This window comes from Panthera pardus, unplaced genomic scaffold, assembly GCF_024362965.1.
Source record: "Panthera pardus isolate Hobbes unplaced genomic scaffold, ASM2436296v1 HiC_scaffold_17, whole genome shotgun sequence".
In the NCBI taxonomy this organism is placed as follows: Eukaryota; Metazoa; Chordata; class Mammalia; order Carnivora; family Felidae; genus Panthera; species Panthera pardus.
The window spans coordinates 131,688,019-131,710,538 of NW_026526732.1; the positions used below are offsets into that span (position 1 = coordinate 131,688,019).

The 22,520-nt window shown below is 43.0% G+C and overlaps 2 protein-coding genes across 5 annotated transcripts in view; both read left to right on the plus strand.

The window, feature by feature from the left end:
* SERPINB6 (serpin family B member 6) overlaps positions 1 to 16,105 on the plus strand; it is an 82,321-nt gene extending 66,216 nt beyond the window's left edge. For all 4 annotated transcript variants that reach the window (XM_053904943.1, XM_019419892.2, XM_019419893.2 and 1 more), the window contains exons 2-7: positions 3,680 to 3,854; positions 6,933 to 7,079; positions 10,271 to 10,388; positions 11,437 to 11,579; positions 15,223 to 15,378; positions 15,562 to 16,105. In XM_053904943.1, coding sequence (XP_053760918.1) covers positions 3,690 to 3,854; positions 6,933 to 7,079; positions 10,271 to 10,388; positions 11,437 to 11,579; positions 15,223 to 15,378; positions 15,562 to 15,966 — 1,134 coding nt within the window. In that variant the 5' untranslated portion in view covers positions 3,680 to 3,689 and the 3' untranslated portion in view covers positions 15,967 to 16,105. The remainder of the gene's footprint in view (positions 1 to 3,679; positions 3,855 to 6,932; positions 7,080 to 10,270; positions 10,389 to 11,436; positions 11,580 to 15,222; positions 15,379 to 15,561) is intronic.
* Positions 16,106 to 18,564: 2,459 nt separating this feature from the next.
* Positions 18,565 to 22,520, plus strand: part of SERPINB9 (serpin family B member 9) — a 60,011-nt gene continuing 56,055 nt past the window's right edge. Inside the window, exon 1 of the mRNA XM_019419902.2 lies at positions 18,565 to 19,105. The gene's annotated coding sequence lies outside the window, so the exon portion shown is untranslated. The remainder of the gene's footprint in view (positions 19,106 to 22,520) is intronic.

Consider the following 22,520-nt stretch of genomic DNA (forward strand, 5'->3'; position numbering starts at 1 on the left):
TGATTAACTTATTTTCTGCTATAAGATTATCCTGCATATCTGGAATAAGCCTACAACCATCATTGATTTCATGTTTCTTTCTTATTTAACAATTTTCATAGGACGTGGATATAACTTTTTAAAATGTTTTATTTATTTTTGAGAGAGAGAGAGCACAAGCGAGCATGAGCAGGGGAAGGGCAGAGAGAGAGAGAGGGAGACACAGAATCTGAAGCAGGCTCCAGGCTCCAGGCTCCGAGCTGTCAGCACAGAGCCTGATGTGGGGCTTGAACCCACGAATGGTGAGATCACGACCTGAGCTGAAGTCTGCTGCTTAACCAACTGAGCCACCCAGGTGCCCTGAGTGTGAACATAATTTCACTTTTAACAGCTATCCGTCGTTGTCAGCTGAGAAATGGAATGCTGTTAGACTTCACCTTGGGCTTTGAAGAGTAAACTCTTCTCTGGCTCTTTTTTCTGCATTCATGTTAACAATAGACATCGAAGATGGCAGGGCACACAGATTACCTGGCCTCCTCTTCCTCATGCAGGGAGCAGGAACCGAGTAACACATTCAGAGTCCCAGAGCTAGAACTGAAAACCTCATCTCCCTCCTGACTTGTGCCTTTTCCTCTGAATGTCCTGGCTTGGTTTTTCCAGGGTCAGTGTTTAAAGCCAGAAGACTGAAGCTGCTTTATGTTGAGGAACTACTGCTCTTTGAGCTTTCTCAATTCGCTGAGGGGCTGGGTAGCCAGCATCAGTGGGGGCTGAGCCATCTTGGGGGCCAAGCCAGAGGTGTCCCTGTCCCCAGCTAAGAGGAAGATTTGTGTGGTAGGGGACCCACAGACACCTGCCTGAGTCTTGACATTGGATTGTGTCAGGAATGCTTGGGATTGTGCCTCTTGCCCTGTGGTACATCCTCGTACCTAATTCTTCATTCTTAAACCTGTTTTCACAGTTGTTTCTCTTAAAATTGAGAAGCAGGCAGCACTTGCTGATGTAAAATCCAAATAAACAATGTAATTTTTGCATCAGTTCCATAGAATAGCTACTTTTGTTTCTATTGATGTTCCCAAGGGTCTGCAAAATCTTGAAGTTATTTCTGTATCAACAAAGAATCCATTATTTCAGAAGAATTTTAATAAGGTGTATGTTCTATTGTACTTCTCTTAGAAATTAGTAATTTCAGGGGTGCCTGGGTGGCTCAGTCGGTTAAGTGGCCAAGACTTCGGCTCAGGTCATGATCTCACGGTCCGTGAGTTCAAGCCCCACGTCGGGCTCTGTGCTGATAGCTCAGAGCCTGGAGCCTGTTTCAGATTCTCTGTCTCCCTCTCTCTGACCCTCCCCCGTTCATGCTCTGTCTCTCTCTGTCTCAAAAATAAATAAACGTTAAAAAAAAATAAAAACAAAAAGAAATTAGTAATTTCAGATATGTATGGAAAGTCTGAGCAAACTAGGAGTGCTCAGCACCCCAGCTATTCTGTATAGTGAATAAATAGAGTTTGCAAACAAAATGTTTAAAACAAGGATAGTAAATAAAATTTATCAGGTGTGTAAGTTGCAGTATTAGTTTGCTGTGGCTCTTGTAGCAGATTCCCGCAAGCTCAGCGCATTTGTTATCTCATGCTTCTGGAGGCCTCAAGGCTGACAGGCTTCACTGAGCAACACCGGGGTTTTGACAGGGTTGTGCTCTCCCCAGAGGCTGTAGCGGGGAGTCTGTCACCACCCCTTTTCCAGCTTCTAGAGTTGCAGTTTTTGCATTCCTTGTTTGTCCCCACTTCCTCCAGTTTTCAAGCCAGCATGATAGCATTTTGCTTCAGTCTCCACATTGCTTTCTTCATTGTTCAAATTCCTCTCTGCCTGCCTCTCATAAGGATATGTGTGATTACATTTAGGGACCACTTGAATAATTCATGATGATCTCCCCACATCAAGATCTTTCATTTAGGGGTGCTTGGGTGGCTCAGTCAGTTAAGTGTCAGGCTCTTGATTTTGGCTCAGGTCATGTTCTCACGGTTCCTGAGACGGAGCCCTGCATCAGGCTCTGTGCTGACAGTGAGGAGCCTGCTTGGGATTCTCTCTCTCTCTCTCTCTCTCTCTCTCTCTCTGTCTGCCCCTCCCCTGCTTGTGCTTTGTCTCTCTCTCTCAAAATAAACATGAAAAAAAAATCCTTTCTATAATCACATCTACAAAGTCTCTTTTGCTGTGTAAGGGAACATTCTCATGTTCCAAGGGTTAGTATGGGCGTATCTTTGCTGCCCATATGCAGCCAACCACTGTAGTTATAATCATAAAGCCATCCTTGGGGAAGAATGGTTAACTCCTCATTCTCTTCACGGGGTCTTTCTGTTAGATACCTCCTACCCTTTCCCTTCTACACCATGAAGATCTCCCCTCTTGCCTCTCCCTTTCCTTGTTCTGTAGATTCCCCCCCATAGCTCAAATGAGTCATTTCCTCAATCTGGGGAAACGTAGTAGGTAAACTTCTGTAAGTGATATCAGAGCAGGCAGTTGCTCCTTTCCCCAGAATCTGCTCCCCACCAGCCTGTTCTGCTGCATCTACAGCTGACTGACTGCTTGGACCCCTTGCTGCCTCTTGCCTTCTCTCCTGACCCCTCTGTGCTGTACTTCAGGCTCTTCCTGAAGTGGGGATATCTAGAGGAGCAGTGGAAAGACAGTTTGCTGGCCCTGAGTTCAGCCTTAGCTATTCAGTTCCTTAGCCTGGAAACATCACTTCACTTCTGTGAACTTCAGATCCCCCATGGCAAAGGGGGAGTCAATAATAGGTCTTTGTAAAGACCTACTGTGCTTTAACCTGCTTGAAGACTCTCACATCCACCCTATCCCTGACTGCCCAGAACTATTCCTCCTCTGGACCCTGCCTAGGCCACCAAGGATGTGGCCACATGCCCTACATGCCCAATATGTGCTGTCTGACCCCTGACCTCTGAAGCCTGTAACCAGAGGTGGCCATCGGCAGGCACCTGCTATCCAGTGCCCTTGTCCAGAACAAAGGGCAAGAAGGCCTGGGCCTGTGGGCAGTAACAGATCTGGGGAACATGGCCCTGGGTTTGGGCTTTGACACAGGCACAGGTTTCATAGAAGGAGAATTGAAGGTCAAAAGTCCTTGTTTTTAAGGCATTCGTATGACTTCGTATGTGGTTTGATTTATCTCTTATCTTCAGGCCACAGGCTACCCTAAAATTGGGTTCCTCTCTCCCACATGATAAAAGCATTCAACCATATTTTTTTGTGTGTGTAACCTTGTGGTTGGATTTATCATTTGAATGGTTTTTAAATTATAAAACAACACATATAAGCCCCACATCATGCCAAACAATACAGAAATAGAAGCAAAAGCCAATTAAGTCCTTTCTTGGTCCCACCCCCAGGAAGTAACTCAGGAAAGCTGTCAAGTGTGCAACCTTCCACGCTTTCTCTGTGCTCACAGATAAGTGCACGTAGCAGTCCCCTGCTCCCCCCCCCAAAACAGGATTATATTAATATCATTGTTTGTTTTTTTTTCACGTAATATTAGAAACATGCAAAATAATTTTGAGGGCCCCCAAAAGAAATAGAGTTTTGTGTAGGTACCCATTTGCCCACTGAACCAAAACGGTAACTATTAATAACAGAGTAAAATACAGTCAGCATGTAAGCCTGTACTTATGTGATACTGATTTTAAATCTGTTGTTTCAGGCTCACCATCATGGATACTCTTTCAGAAGCAAACGGCACCTTTGCCTTAAGTCTGCTGAAAAAGCTGGGTGAAGACAACTCGAAAAATGTGTTTTTCTCGCCCATGAGCATCTCTTCTGCCCTGTCCATGGTCTTCATGGGCGCCAAGGGAAACACTGCAGCCCAGATGGCCCAGGTATGTACCCGAAGCTACTTCTGGGCAACCGTAAATGCCATTAATTTGTCAATTGGGCTGGTCCTCCACTTTCACATCCAGGATTTGCTCTTGACAGATCCCTCTGCTGGTGTTGCAGGATGGGGACAGAGAGTTAGCCCTGCGTGAGTGGGCACCCCGGAGCGGGTGTCTCAGATCTGTTGGGGAGGAAGTGGTGTGCTCCATTTAGAAGAATGAGTGATCTCACTACCCCTGATGATAGTTTATACATGAGTTTGAGTTTTTGAGTAGGGGTAAAGTCACAAGGTTCAAGTTGAGTTCTGTGATATATTTTGGATATTGTCACTTGCTTTTCAATTATTAGAAATTAAAAAAAATTTTTTAATGTTTATTTATTTTTGAGAGAGAGAGAGAGAGAGAGACAGTGTGAGTGGGGGAGGGGCAGAGAGAGAGGGAGACACAGAATCCAAAGCAGGCTCCAGGCTCTGAGCTTCCAGCACAGAGCCTGATGCAGGACTAGAACCCACTAACTGTGAGATCATGACCTGAGCCGAAGTCGGACACTTAACCGACTAAGCCACTCAGGCACCCCAATTATTAGAAATTTTTGTTTTAATTTTCTCATTTAAGTGTAAAACCTTCTTAGAGTGGCACTTGTCAGCCAAAAATGTTTTCAGTAGTATTTCAGTTGTTTCTTATTGAGTAGCAGCACCCTAAAACTTAGTGGCTTAAGATGATAATTACTGTTATAGGATTCTGAGTGTGTTGGGCGATGCCTCCGCTTCACTTGGTCCCAGCTGGGTCACTGGTGTGGGGTCTTGGGCCTCTTCCATGTGGCTTCCTCCATGTGCTGTCTCCTCCCTTCGGCTTCTACATGGTGTCTCCTTGACAGGGTAGCCTGGGCATCCTTACAGGACATTACCCAGCTTCTAAGAGGAACAGCTTAAATGTACAAATGCTTATCAAGCCTCTGGTACGTCATGTTTGCTAACGTGCTGTTGGCTGACACCAGTCAGGTGGCCAACCAAAGTCAGCCAAAGAGGGGCTGCATAACGATGTGAATACTGAAGGCATTGACTCATTGGGTTACTGATGACTGCCATGGTCTGCCCTTTGGCCCCTAGTGATTCCCAGTCCTCCACAGGTAAGGTACACTTACTCCCTTCCCAAGACCCCAGAGGGTCCAGTCTTGGGCTTGAAGTCCAGGAGGAGCAGGGCTATGAGGTTGTTTAGTATGGTTCCTGGGTGCAGAGTTTTGTGACATTCTCTTCAAAAATGGCGGGGGGATGTCTGAGTCTGCTAGCGGTGCTATAACAAGGTACCACAGATCGAGGGGCCTAAAGAACAGAAGCGTATTTCCTCGCCGTTCTGGAGACTGGAAGTGTGAGATCGAGATGTCGGCAGAGTTCTTCCTCTAAACAGTTGTGGGGTTTCTATGTGTCAATTTATAATTGACAGAGTGATATAAATGATAATATGCACAAACCTGTTTGAGGCAGGACTCTGTGTTGGCCTGGGATGAGAGTACTGGCTGACAATGTCCTTAAGATGCTCAGAATCCCCTTTGTCTAGCTGAGTGGGTCTGTGAGGCACTTAGTCTGCCTTCATCTTTCTCAGGTTTTAATAAAGTAGAACTTGATCCTGCCTTGAAGCCCATACCTTGGACTTGATCTTTCTTCTGAGGCCATTTCTCACGTTTAGAATCATTTGCCAGCTGGAGAGGCTGGGAATAAGAAACCTTTTAATTTTCTACCCACCAAGTCTTAGGTTGGAAAAATTTCCTTTAAATTCTGCTTGAAAATGAAATAATTCCTAGGGGAGCCTAGGTGGCTCAGTCGGTTAAGCCTCTGACTTCAGCTCAGGTCATGATCTTGCATTTTGGGAGTTTGAGCCCCGTGTCAGGCTCTGTGCTAACAGCTCAGAGCCTGGAGTCTGCTTCGGATTCTGTGTCTCCTTTTCTCTCTGCCCCTCCCCTGCACACTCTCTGTCTCTCTCTCCCTCTCAAAAATAAAATAAACATTAAAAAAATAAAAAAAAAAAGAAAATGAAACAATTCCTTCTTTACCTCTTCTTTCCCTTCCTGTACTCTATCCTAGGCAGCTACAAGCCCCATTCCTTCTGGACATCTACTTAGCCAGATACCTGGTTTGTTGGGGAAACGCCCAACCTTCCTCACCACTGCAGGTTACAGTCTCTTCTGCTGGGACATGCCAGGAGCCCCTTTTCTCCAGCCACTGCTAGTGATTTCTTCAATGGCTTTCTAGCCTCTGCTTACCATCTCCTCACTCTCCTTCCTCCCGGCCTTTGCCAGCTGCCTGGGCCCAAAGCCGCTGCCATGTTTTGGATGTTGTCAGGGCAGAAGTCCATGTCTGGATTGCTGCATGAACTTCTATGGCTACAAAACAAATTGTCCCAGACTTACTGGCTGGAAATAGCAAAGGCTGATTATTTCTCAGATTCTGTGGTCTGACCCACATGGTGTCAGCTGGGATCATGCATGATCTAGGAAGGCCTCTATCATGTGTCTGGGGCCTCCATTCTCCTATAGGTAGTTCCCCCATGTGGTGTCAGCTCTCCAGGACTTTCCATGTGGCCTCTAGCAGGATGCCCTGGGCTTCCTCACATCATGGTGGCTGGGGTATGAGAGAGTAAATATGGAGCTGCCAGACCTTGTAAGGCCCCGGCCTGGAATAGTGTCCCTTCTCCTGCATTCTGGTGGCCAGACCCCATCACAGCACCAGCCAGACCCAAGGATGGATGGGAGAGGCCAGACCTTTCAGTATGAGGAGCGGCCTGTGTTTGCAGAGATGGGAGGCCTGTTGGCAGCTTTATTTGCAGCCCTATAGAGCACATAGAACACGGTGTGTGAAGGGGCACTGCCACTCATGCCAGTGCGGGCAGTGCCCTGACTCCTTGCAGAAAGTGCTGGAGGATGGCAGACTGGGTGGCTTTCGAGCTGCTTTTTGTCTTTAACTGGATGCATCTTCTTTTAAGCTCTAGTTAGGATCTGTACGGTTCTTAGGCAGAGTTTGGTGTTGTATCCATTTCCTGCAGTCAAGGCACACTTAAGTTAGGTATTTGTATTGTTTTTCATTTCAGACACTTTCTTTAAGTAAGAGCAGCGGAGGAGGTGATGTCCACCAGGAGTTCCAGTCACTTCTTACTGAAATCAACAGGACTGATGCACGGTACTTGCTTAGAACTGCCAACAGGCTCTTTGGAGAGAAGTCTTATGATTTCCTCTCAGTAAGTCATACTTGCTGTTTTTGACTGAGAAAGTAAAGACACCGGGGCAGTGGGGAGGAGGGGTCACACAGTATAGCAGAAAACCTGTGCGCTATGAATTTATACAGGTGCACATGAACTCAGGTCTCCACTTACTAACTTCATGCATTCCCTTGAACCCTGTTTCAATTTTAATCTTCTGTAAAATGAGCCTTATAACAAATAATGTCCAGATTTTTGTGAGGCTTCGATGAGACAATTACAAAAGAACTAACTTGGAACAAACACAATTCAAAGTGAATTGGCTGAAACAAAGAAGTGATAAAAATGAGTATTTCTAATCATTGTTTTCTACATATCAATAATTTTTTATGCATTGTGATACTTGTTCAACTTTTTACACATGTAAATATTTCTATTGTTTTTTCCAGTGCAGAATTTTTGTAAAGTTACTTGTCTAATTATACTGGTTCTGTTTACTTATAGTGCTTTAATGCTTTTTATCATTTTTCAAAAACTACTCAAGTAATATGTGAGTATGTGAGTATATGTTTGTTGCATGATGACTATATTCTTGTTACACAAAAATGCAAATAAAGCACTCGAAGCAAGAGTCCGCACGCCCACTTCCACACCTCCCCATTCCCCTCCCCGGTATAAGCTTTCATAGATCTGATGTGTATCCCCCGTACATATACAAATCTGTTGTGTGGGTTTTTTCTCTATGTCACATCATTATACCAAAGTATTATGGGCATTCAGGCAGTGAATGTTAGTGTACATGACTCCTGTGCCCTACGAATGTGTGTTACTCTAAGATGGATCCGTAGCAGGGAGGAAGGGAGTGAAGCTTTGAAGCTATAGCAGATATTGAAATTGTCCAGAGTACTGTGGCCATTTACATTCTCTCTAGGGGTACCAGCGGAGTGCTCATTTCAACTCTTCATATCAACACTGCATGTTGTTAACCTCTTAAATTTTTATTATTAAGAGATTGATCATCTTTCCTTATGTTTATTGAACATTTGTATCTTTTCTGAGAATTTTCTTTACATACTTTTTATTGGGCCATCTTTTTCTTACTGATTTATTCTTTTTCTATGTTTGGGATATCAATGTTATTCTATTATATGATTTTTTTTTCAGTTTTTAAACTTGCTTCAGACTCATTGTTTTAAAATATTTGGAGTAAAGTAAATGTAGTCAAGCACGAGGTCAAATAATGCTAAGATTTGTTCACTATGGTGTGAATTTTTTACAGCCTGTTTTACTTATTTTTATCAGTCTTAGCTACTTCCTAGGCTGTTGCCTCATTTTTTTATAAGCCTTTGGTATAAAGAAGAAACAAAACTTCCAATAAACACAAAGAATTGGCTGATTTTCTTTAATTTACTTTCTTTTCTGATGGATATTTTTAAGAAATCATTGATGTTTCAAATCTTATTTTGATATTGAAATACAAGATAGAGGGTTTAGGAGTGTTTCTCAATAATTTCTTATCAATTTAGTGTTCCAAGAATACAATACCAATCACAACTAATAATTAGATATTCCCTCAGTTTGACTAGTCATTGCTTATAAAATAGTAATTTAAATAGCAAACAATTATTTTCAAGTGTGTTTAAAAGTTATAGAAATTGAAACAAACATATGAACACAGGGGAAAGGAAGGAAAAATAAGATACAAACAGAGAGGGAGACAAACCATAAGAGACTCTTAAATACAGAGAACAAACTGAGGGTTGCTGGAGGGGTGTGGGAGGGGGATGGGCTAAATGGGTGATGGTCATTAAGGAGGGCACTTGTTGGGAGGAGCACTGGATGTTATATATAAGTGATGAATCTCTCAATTCTATTCCTGAAATCATGATTACGCCATATGTTAACTAACTTGGATTTAAATAAATAAAAAGTTGTAGAAATCACCCAAGGATCAATACATGAGTGCCCAGTTTGCTTCCAGATTATTTTCTTAGATTGAGAGACTGAAAACATTTTCAAAGGCATTGAGCAACAACAGAGCAGCAAAGTTGGCGGAGCACAAAGTATCTGAGGACTAAGTAAAACGATATACCTAGACACCTAGTGCAGTGTCCGCGACATGCTGAGATTTCATAAAACAGCATTGATAATAAGAATTCATCTGGTCCTTGGATGGATGCCGAATCCTCATTTACAGGGAAAGACAAGGAAGCTTAGAGAAACAGAGTGACTTTTTAAAGGCCACACAGCTAATAAGTTGCAGGACTTGTGTTTGTAGCTACATTACTGTGCCACGTGACCTCTCTGACACTATATCAAAGGAGCAATGTGAAATCCTGTAATAGAAAAACAGTCCTGAAAAGGGAAATTAAATATTTAGCTGTAAGCTGGTCAAAAGAAGGATTGGGAAACCATTCCATAGCATGCTTTCCACAAATTTGTTATTTCACTCCATTTACTCTCTATCAGATTTTCTGCTTTTATATGGCATAAAGTAAGTGTTCACTAATGTCATCATCATTTAATAGACTTTGTTAACACGATACAGTTTATACTTTTTTTTGAGAGCTGCTCATTCTCTAAAACTGAGCCATCCAAAATGGTAGCCACTAGACACATGTAGCTATTTAAATTTCAGTGTAAATAATTAAAATTACAGTTCAGTATTCAGTTCCTCAGTGGCACTGCCAATATTCCAAGCATTCAATAGCAGCACGTGGCACTGTTTTGGGCAGTGCAGATTTGGAACATTGCCATCATCACAGAACGTTGTAGTGGGAGGGGTGGTGTAGAATCATACACTTTCCACCATTGTATGGAACAGCAGGCCCTTGTTTCCAGTCCATTGTTCTGAAATGCACAGGCAGCTGTGGCTCTTGCTGTGGGCAGGACTCACAGAGCAAACACAGCGGCTTGTCAGAAACGACACTCTGTAGTAGCTGTGTGTCCATGTCTTTGTACTTACCTCACTGATGTGCAGTTAATCCCTCAAAGAATCTGGTAGTTATTGATATTTGATGTTCAGACAACTGTTTTACTTGGTTTAGAAGCTAAGTTTAAATGTAGCTGAAAAATGAGAAATTGGATTTTCAGTTAATTCCTCATATTTATTTGTACGTTACGTATGTAAATCAAAATTGTCTACATTCTGATTTGGTGCAGTGAAGAAGTAAGCTGTAAGTGTTGATTATTTCTGCAGCCATGTGATGATGTTGCTCTGTTTCTCCTAGTCTTTCAAAGACTCCTGCCGTAAATTCTACCAGGCAGAGATGGAAGAGCTCGACTTTATCAACGCTACAGAAGAGTCCAGGGAACACATCAACACCTGGGTAGCCGAAAAGACGGAAGGTGAAAATACACCGTTGCTCTATCTTAATAGTAGCTTAGTTGCTCTCACTGTCATCTTTCACAAGACCATCAAAATGTAAAGAGGAATGATGCTTTTCTCTAAATAACTGTAAATTTTTAAAATCTGCTTCTGAAATACTGTCAGTGTATGCTTATTTTCTCTAGCTCTTCCCTGTTTTTGTCAGTGTGTCTGTGATGTCTCTCAGTACCCGGTACAGCTGTTCCAGAATGATCCACTTCGTTGCCATTGTTGTTGTTAATGTTAACATACAGTCTTTCTTTTCACAAAGACTGTAAAGAAAAAGCCAGATACAGGTCTCATCCTGTATAGTTACCGTGCGTTATTGCAGGATCCTTGGTTAGGCCCTTATTCACCTGCAGCTCTTAAACTCTTCTGTGTACTCCTAGCCTCTCACCTTTCTGACTGTCCATTAAATCTCTTTCTTCAAGGGACCAAGCATTCCCTTCCGTCCAACTTGTGAATTCAGCCTGCACATACTTCTTTGTTCATCTTATGTTTTATTCAAGGCATGGTATTTTTCTTACCAGGGCTTTTTAAGTTTTTGTTGCTACTGTTGTTATAAGGACCAGAATCCCCTTATGTGATTATATTTGGGGGACTGTGAACTCCTTTATCTGTGTACCTCACAAGGGGATTGCCCAATCTAAATATTATCCCTGATGAATGCATCAGGAAACTCTTTTTTTTTTTTAATTTAAATTCGAGTTAGTTAACATACAGCATAATATTAGTTTCAGGTGTACAGTGTACTGATTCAACACTTCTGTGCATTCCTCAGTGCTCATCAAGATAAGTGTTCTTTTAATCCCCTTTACCTGTTTCACCTTGTCCCCTGCCCACATCCCACTGGTAACCATCAGTTTGTTCTCTATAGTTAAGAGTCTGTTGTTTTGGTTTGTCTCTCCCTCTCTTTTTTTCCCCTTTGTTCCTTTCTTTTGTTTCTTGGATTCCACATATTAGATCACATGGTATTTGTCTTTCTCTGACCATCGGGAAATTCATTGATTCTTTAATTCTTCTTTTCAGGTAAAATTACACAGTTGTTATCTCCAGGTTCAGTTGACCCAGTGACAAACCTGATTCTCGTGAATGCCATCTATTTCAAAGGAAACTGGGATAGTCAGTTTAACAAAAGCCAGACCACAGAAAGACCGTTTAAAGTCAGCAAGGTAAGTATTTCACATTAATAAAGGAGATTCTTGGAAACAGTCCCTGTGTTCACCCTGGTTTTTAAAACATGCAAGAAAGCTCATCTCAAGTAGCTTGTGGCCTGTATGGCCTTCGGCAGTCCAGCATAAGGGCTCCCCATCACACCTTCCCTTTCTCCTTTGCTGTGTCATCAAAAGTAGCTCTGAACTCAGAGGCTTCCGGTCTGGCTCCCCATGTCACCTGCCATACTGTTGCCAGGTGTTCTGTTTACAGTCACAAATCTGATGTCAGTTGTCAGTCTTAAGGTCTTTTTGGCTTTCTAGAACTTTTGAGATAAAGTTTGGACCAAAATATGGTATATTTATCTCCATTTCTCTGTCTTCATTGCCATGAGTACCTATATATTCCTTCCTTTCCAGGAGCATCTGGAAACCTTCCCTAACAGTCCTCCTTCCCCGTGGGGATTTCTGTCCCACTCCTCTCAGTGGCCACAGTGCCCCCTCTGGGTCCTCAGGGTAGCACTGCAGAGGTTGGATACCCAGCACCACCTGAGGAGGGCAGATAGATGGCTGTCTCACAAGTGCCGGGCATGTAGTTGGTACTCAATAAATACTGAACAGATGTCCCATCTGCAGTCTTGTTTGGATGATAAGGATAACAAACACTAATTTTTGTTTAAAAACAAGCAAACAAAAGGACATGTATATAGGATAGACATCATGTTGAGCTATCCCCACATTTGAAGAGGTTATTTGTGGTGGCCTTATATCTTTTCTGTCACCAAATCTAGTATATTCTTTCTTTTTAAATTATCTTTAACTGTAGAGATTTTTGCACATACACCTTAAGTAGACAGAATAGATCAATTACAGCCTGTTCTGGATCACTGACCATGAGTTAGATCTTCTAAGCAGACATGAGCCTGAACTTTCAGTTTCTCAAGAAATGTATTTTCCTTTGAGCTTTATTCTTTAAAGAAAAAAAAATTTTTTTACATTTATTTTTGAGAGACAAAGAGAGCACAATCAGGGGAGGGGCAGAGAGAGAAGGAAACACAGAATCTGAAGCAGGCTCCAAGCTCTGAGCGAGCTCTTAGCACAGAGCCTGATTTGGGGCTTGAACCCACGAACCACGAGATCATGACCTGAGCCAAAGCTGGATGCTCAACCAACTGAGCCATGCAGGTGCTCCTATTCTTTTTTTTTTTTTTTTTAATTTTTTTAATGTTTATTTTTGAAGGAGGGAGGCAGAATACGAGTGGGGGAGGGACAGAGAGAGAAGGAGACACAGAATCCCAAGCAGGCTCCAGGTTCCAGGCGCCAAGCTGTCAGCACAGAGCCCGACACAGGGCTCGAACCCATGAGCTGTGACATCAGGATCTGAACTGAAGTCAGATGCTTAACTGACTGAGTCACCCAGCTGCCCCCCTTTGAGCTTTATTCTGAAATGAGTTGCCCTGTTTTCACCTGGGGAAATTATTTCTTTCCTTGAAATTAATCTTTAATAAGATGTATATTAGGACTTGGTTCATGGAAAGTTCATGTCCCCTAGCAGAGACCTGCAGGTGGGCAGGGAGGAGGGCTGCCGGGGTACCGGGGTGGCAGGCGCTCCCAGGGAACCAACTGTCTCTCTTCCTGCTCTGCTATGCTTATTAGCACGTGGCCCTTTTTCAGGGTCACCGTCATGGTATCTGTCATCCAGGCAGGAGGAAGGGAAATGACAAAAGGCAGAACAAAGCCTCCTTCAGGGTTCTGACATTCAGAAAGTGAAACCTGTCTTCTGTATCTCATGGGCCAGAGTTAGGTCTTCTGTCAGGTGTGGCTTCTGCCATAGCTGGGGGGAGGTGAAGACTTCTGTCTTGCTTCCTCATCTCTCCAGTGGAGAAAGACAGAAGGAGGGTAGTAGGTGTTGAGTGTACAGGCCTTTGGGGGGTGGAGGTCATTGTGTCTGAAAGTGAACAGATTTTAGTTCATCTGGATTTTTAAAATGCCTTTATTTCTAAATAAGATTAAATTTATATACACAGTTGTGTATTTAATGAATCATTCCCTTTCTGAGATTGGATCCTTTTATATTCTAAGACTAGGGGCTTTGAGCCCTGGATGGGTAGAAGGAGAAATTGCCTCAGGCAAGGCTTGGCAAACCGCATGCACCCTGAGGTCAAAGCCAGCCCACCACTTTTTTTTTTTTTTTTAATAAAATTTTAATGGAACACAGGCACATCTATTTGTTTAGGTATTTCATGCTACAACTGTAGAGTTGAGCAGTTGGGACAGAAACTGTATGGTCCATAAAGCTGAAAATATTTACTACCTGGCCTGTTATAGAACAAGTGTGCTGATAACTGGCCGAGGACTGAATGAGGAACTAGGAACGAGGGGGCAGGTGTGGCTGAGGCCAGTTCAGGCGAGCCTTTGAGAGGCACCAATGGAAGGCGGTAACAGAAGTTTCTTCCATCTAATACAGAATAATGTGCTGCCCCAGAGAACTGGGGACTGCAGCTTGGGGCCAGACAGATTCACAGCAGCTATAGGTCTTACACTGCACATGAATCAGGAGCGGAGGAGGGCTGTTGGCTGAGATGTGGTTGCTGTCCTTGGGTCTTTCTTACTGCCTGGCTGGGGATGCACTGGTGGCAAATGCATTTTTCTCCTAGTAAGATGTGTTCATTTTGCCTGGTCCTTTCAGTTTTCCTGTCCTTTAGTTGTTTATCCATTTATTCAGCAGATGTTGGTTTGAGACCAGGCTTCGTGCAAGGTACTATCACAGTGTGTACAAAACCAGCGACTCATCCCTCCCATGAAGATTAGGTCTTTCTGGGGGTGAGACAGAGTAAATAAGAAAAGAAGAGTGTATGAGATAGTGGTAGTGATCCAGAGACAGACACAGAGGAGGGACACAGGTTGTGGATGGGGGTACGGTTTCAGGTGGGCTCTCCAGGTTTTGGGGTCGAACTTGTTGGGATTGACCATGGAACCATCAAGGGGCAAAGGGAGATGGGAGCACAGGCCATGCGGGACAAGCTCTTGTCAGAATTACAGGTCTTTTTAAGGACTTGAGCTTTTTTACTCCCTGGGAGTAGAGGGGGAGCTGCAGAAAGGTGTGATCTCATTTATGTTAATATTTTAAAAGCAGAGCCAATGTGATTTGTTAATGAGTCCATTGTGCGGTGAAAGACAGGAGTCAGGGGTACTCCTTAGTTTTTGACAATGGGATGAGTGGCATTGCCATCACTTGAGATGAAGAAAATTGTAGGTAGAGCAGACCTGGAAGGGAATATGAAGAGCCCAGTGTGACATATGACATTGGAGGTTTCTTTAATGTACAAATGCAGGTCCCAAGTAAGCAGTAAGATGTTTGGGAGTATAATATATGTGGAGTACATGGGAGAAGTCCCAGCTAGAAATCTAAGTTGGGGGATTCTGTTTAAAGTCACAGGATTGAGGTCACCAGGAGACAGGCATTGTAAGGACTGAGCCCTGAGTACCCCAGGGTTTGGAGGCTGAGGCAATGAAGATGGGCTGGCAAAAGAGGGGGCTGAGGTGGTATTCTGGAAACCAAGGAAGTAAGTGTTTGTAAACCCAGGCTGGCCAGTTCTGTCGATTTGTCCAATGTGTCCACTGGGTCTTATTTCAACCTAACATTTATCTGTTTCCATTTTAGAATGAGGAGAAACCTGTGCAAATGATGTTTAAAAAATCCACCTTTAAAATAACCTATATTGGAGAAATATTCACCCAAATTCTGGTGCTTCCCTATGTGGGTAAAGAGCTGAATATGATCATCATGCTTCCAGATGAAAACATCGATTTGAAAACGGTAACAAATGCTGAGCAATAATCACGCTATGATGGCAAGGGGATCGTGTGAACAGTTTCTAAAGCTATTGTCACTTCCTGTTACTGTTGTCTCGCCCTGCAAAGCCCAGAGCATTCACATCCCAGCAGATAGTTCTGTTGGGCAGCACGGGTCTGGATCTAAAAATCTTCAACTGTCTTCTAGGTGGAGAAAGAAATCACTTATGAGAAATTCACAGAATGGACGAGGCCAGACATGCTGGATGAAGAAGAGGTGGAAGTGTTCCTCCCTAGATTCAAACTGGAGGAGAATTACAACATGGAGAATGTCCTTTGCACGCTGGGCATGACCGATGCCTTCGAGCAGGCCAAGGCAGACTTTTCTGGAATGTCGTCCAGGAAAGACCTATATCTGTCCAGGGTGGTGCACAAGTCCTTTGTGGAGGTCAACGAGGAAGGCACGGAGGCTGCGGCCGCCACTGCGGCCATCATGATGTTGCGATGTGCAAGAATCATGCCCAGGTTCTGTGCCGACCACCCCTTCCTTTTCTTCATCCAGCACAGCAAAACCAACAGTATCCTGTTCTGTGGCCGATTCTCCTCCCCATAAGGAGATGGTTGGCACTGTTCGTGGTCCTTCTCCTCTCTCCTGCTGACTCACTTTTCCTCTGACACTTCACAATGTGCCTACAATGCAAAGTGACCTTTGGTGACAATCCAAAAATAAAAGGCCCCGTTTTGAAATCCCATGTTCTGGACTCGTGTATGTTCATGTGTTCACATGTCTGATGTTCTCTAGGATCCGAAACTGCCATTCAGGAAGGTCTGTGCTCATGTTGGCCAGGCCAGCACTAGCTGCTTAGCAAATCCCCCTGCTCTGAGAGGTCCCATCCATGCTCGTAGCCGCGAGGCCCTCAGGTCTTCAGTTGGGCAGAGTGTGGCTGTTTTCCAGGCACAAGAGGGTACCTAGTGCCTTTCTCTTCTCTCTTCGATGGCACTGTCAGTGACACACCCTGTGAGGAGCTGCAGGCCTTGGAGACCCCCTGTGGTGAGCTCTATCCCAAAACTTGTTGCAAGCAAGTGTCCCAGAAGCCTGCAGAGAAGCAGGGAGAGCAGTTAACTTAGGAGAGAAAGCAGTCCCATTGGCCACCTGTGTTTCTGCTTTTTTTCTGTGATTGTAGCTTGCAATCCTAGAGATCTGTGGCTACACACCTGTTCAGATAGCCAATAGCCAGTTTCCCTGAACTTTTTTTTTTAATTTTTAAATTGTTTTTATTATTTATTTTGAGAGAGAGATACAGAGTGTGAGAGGGCGAGGGGTGGTGAGAGAAGGAGATGCAGAATCCAAAGCAGGCTCCAGGTTCCCAGCCCTCAGCACACAGCCCAATGCAGGGCTGGAACCCATGAACCATGAGATCATGACCTGAGCTGAAGTCAGACGCTCAACCAACTGAGCCACCCAGGCACCTCTCCCTGAGCATTTTAAATTGCCACCAGGGGCCGGAGATGATTAGGCAGGTTCTGTTCACAGTGGTGCAGTCTAAGTCCACGTCCTGAGTTGTAAATACCAGACAGTTTTGTTTTACTGCAAGTATTAGAGACAAGGTGGCTAAGGTTTCTGTGGCCACTTGTGTTACTTGCCAGAAACATGATCACCGTGCTCAGTGACACTGGAACTTATCGACGGGTGAGGTTCAGGTTCAAGTGGGAGGGCTGTGCTGTGTTTTGGGGACACACTCAAGGACTTCGTCCAGGACCTATCCTGATGCAATCAGAACTTCACTGATGCGATTTGTATTTCCCTTCTGTTGCTGGTCCGCTTTCTCCATTGTACCCAAGCCAACAACTTAGCCGTGGGGAGAGGCTGGTGATGAGGGAAACAAAGGCAAGAGAAATGTAGCTTAAAATTAAATCTCCTTGCAGCTTGCAGCTGGCTGGTAAACACCTGAAACATACAGAGTGTGACCTTCCTAAAGAAATTCATGCTGCCTTAGTGCCTTAATGTTTATGTTTTATTAAAGTGAAAAGCAACCTTCTCTTAGCAGCTAGCCCCTCAAGGTCCTAAAAGCCTTGCTTCAAAATTCCTTAAAAACTTATCTCCATCCCTTCCCCCTACACACTTAGAAGTATATAATCAGTCACTCCTCACAATCCCAGGGCCGCTCTTTCTGCCCACTGGTCCTGTCCATATGCTATAATAAAAATCACCTTTTTGCACCAAAAACGTCTCAAGAATTCTTAACCATTTGCTCACAAACCACGCTTCATAATTTCATCAGCTGGGACTGAAAAAAACAATGTTATGAGTGGTTTGAGAAGACAAAAGAGGGGCTATGTGGGGTTGCTGGTTGGGTCACTGTCATACCCCTATCCCCACCCCCCCACCTGCCGTGCACCAGCACTGTGTGTGTTTGCTGCTCTCTGGAGAACTGTCAGGCTGTGTCAGTAGTAAGTTACAAACGTGAACAGTGGCCGTCAGACCACTAGACCTATAGACCTATAATACAGTAAGACCTTAACCATGTGAAAAGTCACAACGCACACAGAATAAACAACATGCATGCTGCTCTAAGAGCTCCCACAGAATTGTCTCTAAAACTGTAGCTATCAAATTGCCTTTGAATGGTCACTCACTCAATATCTAATTTTAGTAAAAGGCACAGTCACCTGAATAATGTTTCCACATCTTTTATGAAACTGCACCAGAAGACATTTCCATTATGTTCTGCAGTTTCCTGTAAGGATCTACAACATAAAATCCTCCCAGAATTTAATTCTAGGAAGAAGTTGGTCCCACCCATTCACAAAGGTTTACGAAGTACCTGATTTGCATTAGGTGTTTTACATAGATTATTTTATTTGATCCTCAGTAATGAATAAACCCAGGAGGAATTTGAGGCCCAGCGAGTTAAGTAACGTGAACAATTTCTTGCAACCAGCAAAGGGACAGAACTCCAAACTTCTCCTTCTGAGGGGCTGAGTGGGGACCGAAGCTCCCGCCAGGACAGACAATCAGCAAAGCTGCGCCGGAGGGCAGGAAATGTTCCAGCCTTCAACGGGAAGTCTCGCCTCTTGGCTTCTGTTTTACCATCCGGAAAAGCGGGGCTGGGACAATTCTAGCCCCGAAAACACATGAAACTGGATCCTGAACAAGGGCCCTGAGTGTGAAACTAGAGCCGGGTGGGCAGGCTCTAGGCAACCCGCCAGGGCGCCCGCCGCTCCTGGACGGCTGGAGGGAAGGTGCTGCGAGGCCCCGCCTCCTTCGATTCAGCCTCAGTTCTCAGAGGAGGGGCCTCAGGGCCTTGGCCTCACTGAGCTTGTAGGCGTCGGAAGCTTGGAGGCCCTGCGCACGGAGTAGTGGCGGCAAGCGGCCCCCTCTGCGCGTTGACCGCAGGGAGGCGGCGGCCGGGCCGCACAGCCTGGGTGGAAATGGATGGACTGCGGATCTCGCGCACCAGCCGATCCTGATCGTACATGTCCGCTGGTGGGCAGCACGGAGCCGGGCTTTCCTGGCAGGTGGAGGTGGGGACCAGGGCACGGGGGATGAAGAATCCCAGGAGGGGCGGCCATTGGAGCAGGGATTGGGTGCACCTAGGAATGTCTCCCGAGTCGTGGGGTCGCGCGCTACTGAGCTCCCTTCCATGCTGGGATTTCACTGCCGTTTCTTAAGATCTGTTCCATAGTGGGCATGACCCAGAATCTGGCTGTTAGGATCATCTTGAGCAGATCCAAAATCCCGTTGGCTTCAGGTGAGTAGAACTGCAAGAAATTTACACGCTAACATGTTTAAAATAGGTTCCAGGATTGTAGATATATATCTATATCTATATATCTATATCTATATCTGTATCTATATCATCTATAGATATCTATATCTATATCTATAGATATCTATATCTATCATCTATCTATATAGACATAGATATATATCCAAAAAATAATAAGCAAAATATGTGTTTATATACATATATATGTATATATATACATATATATTTAAATTTTTTCTACAACGAATATGTATTCTTACATAATAAGGAAAAATTATTTAAAAACTGTGTACAGGAAAGAAATGCTTTGTTACATTTAAATATTGTGGAATTGAGTTTGTAGGGTGTGCGGGGTCTGTTCTTTCCTTTTAAAAAGAATATAGTCACCATGCTGTGCATTCTATGCCCAAGATTTATTTCGTATACCTGGAAGTTTATGCCTGGAAGTCTGACCATCTTTACCCATTTCACTCACCTTTGCCCCAGCCCTCACCTCTGGCAACCACCAATCTGCATTAGGTGTTTTACACCAGTGTACAGTGTACAGTGTAACAGTTCTCTGTTAGGTGTTTCTCTGTATCTATGAATTTGGGGGTTTTACCCCTTGTTTTAGATTCTCTATGTAAGTGAGATCATATAGTATTTGTCTTTCTCTTATTTCATTAGCATAATGCCCTAAAGGTCCATCCATGTTGTCACAAATGGCAGGATTTCCTTCTTTTTTTATGGCTGAATAATATTCGTGTATGTGTGTGTGTGTGTGTGTGTGTGTGTGTGTGTGTGTGTGTGTGTGTTTACCACATTTTCTTTATCCATTTATCCATCATTGGGCACTTAGGTTGTTTCCATGTCTTGGCTATTTTATATAATGCCGCAGTGGACATGGGGGTGCAGATATCTCTTTGAGATAGTGATTCATTTCCTTTGGGTATGTATCCAGAAGTGTAATTGCTGAAGCATATGGTTTCACCAATTTACAATTCCACTAACAGTGCAGAGGGGTTCCCTTTTCTGTACATACTTGCCAACACTTGGGATTTCTCATCTTTTTGATATAATCTTTCTAATAGTTATGAGTTGATTATCTCATTGTGGTTCTGATTTGCATTTCCCTGATGATGAGTGATGCTGAGCATCTTTTCAGTTGTCTGTTGGCGATCTGGATGTCTTCTTTGGCAAAATGTCTATTCAGTTACTCTCCCCAGTTTTGAATTGGGTTGTTTGTTTTGCTGTTGAGTTGTATGAGTTATATATATACCTATATCTATCTACCTATCTACCTATCTATCTACCTCTATCTACCTATCTACCTATCTATCTACCTCTATCTACCTATCTATCTATATAAAACATATATGTATGTTTTGAATTGGGTTGTTTTCAAAACCCAGTTTTGAATTGGGTTGTTTGTTTTGCTGTTGAGTTGTATAAGTTATATATATACCTATATCTATCTACCTATCTACCTATCTACCTATCTATATAAAACATATCTATATGTTTTATATAGATACATAGGTAGATAGAGGTAGATAGATATATAGATATGAGTTCTTCTTAGATGTATGATTTGCAAATATTTTCTCCCATTTTATAGGTTACCTTGTCGTACCTTTTCATACCATTCCATAGGAGACCATTTTTGGTGATGGTTTCCTTTACCATCATGGAATGGAAACTTTTTAGTTTGAAGTAGTACCACTTGTTTTTGCTTTTGTTGTCTTTGCTTTTGATGTCATATACAAAAAAATCATTGCCAAGACCAATGTCAAGGAGCTCACCCCCCCCCCCCCACCTCATGTTTTCTTTTAGGAGTTTTATGGTTTCAGATCTTACGTTTAAGTCTTTAACTTATTTTGAGTTAATTTTTGTGTATAGTGTAAGATAGCGGTCCAGAATCATTCATTGCATGTGGCTGTGTTTTCCCAACACTATTGAAGAGACTGTTCTTTCCCTGTTGTGTAGTCTGGGCTTCTTTGTTGTGAATTAATTGACCATACATATGTGGGTTTGTTTCTGTTAATCTTCATGTTAATCTTCTGTTAATCTATCTTTAATCTGTGTCTGGTTTTGTTTTCAAACCCAATACCATACAATTTGATTACTAGCTTTGTAATATAGTTTGAAATTAGGAAGTGTGATGCCTCCAGCTCCGTTCTTTCTCAAAATAGCTTCGACTCTTTGGGGTCTTCTGTGGTTCCACACACATCATAGGATTGTTTGTTCTATTTCTCCGAAACATTTCCCCAGGATTTTGATAGGGGTTACATTGAATCTGTATATTGCTTTGAGTAGCATGGCTATTTTAACAGTATTAATTCTTCCAACCCATGAGCACAGAACGTCATTTTATTTATGTGTCTTCAATTTATTTCATCAATGGCTTATAGATTTCAGTGTACAGGTCTTTCACCTCCTTGGTTAAATTTATACCTAGGTATTTTATTCTTTTTGGTGCAATTGTAATAGGATTGTTTTCTTAATTTCTCTTTCTGATCATTTGTTATTAGTGTATAGAAACAGAACTGATTTTTGTATATTGATTTTATGTCCTGCAACTTTGCTGAATTTGTTTGCCATTTGTAACAGTTCTTTTTTTGTGTGTGTGTAGAATCCTCAGGGTTATATATGTATGCGTGTGTGTGTGTGTGTGTGTGTGTGTATATGATATCATGTCATCTGTAAATAGAGACAGTTTTACCTGCCTAGTTGCTTTGGCTGGAACTTCCAGTACTATGTTGAATACAAGTGCTGACAGTTGACATCTGATGTTAGAGAAAAATCTTTCAGTTTGTCACCAATGAGTATGATTTTAGCTGTGGGCTTGTCATATATGGCCTTTATTATGTTGAGATGTGTTCCCATCACACCTGCTTTGTTGAGGAGCACTTTTGTCATGAATGGATGTTGAATTTTGTCAAATGCTTTTTCTGCATCTATTGAGTTGAGTATATGATTTTTATCCTTCGTTTTGTTAATGTGATGTATCACGTTGATTGATTTGTGGATGTTGCATTCCTGGAATAAACCCTGCATGACTGTGTTGTATGATCCTTTTAATGTACTGTTGAATTCATTCTGCTAATATTTTGTTGGGGATGTTCTTTCCTTTGAAGTTGTCATAAATACCTGCAAGGATGTTCTCTCACATTTCTCCTATCTTATTCTCTTTCCTCCTCAAGTTCTTATATCAGTTCATTCTTTCAAACTACTCAGTGTTAAAGTATCAGTGCAGGCACCGTTGTGGTTGGAATAGTCCTGTCTGAATTTGGCCAGTTGGCCTACAGTGGCCATGCAGATGGTGGCCAGAGCCAGGAGAGATGCCTGTCCTTGGATGCATTTCAGTATCTTTATTTCAATAAAATACTTTGACTTCATATTAATCTTTCTGAAGCTT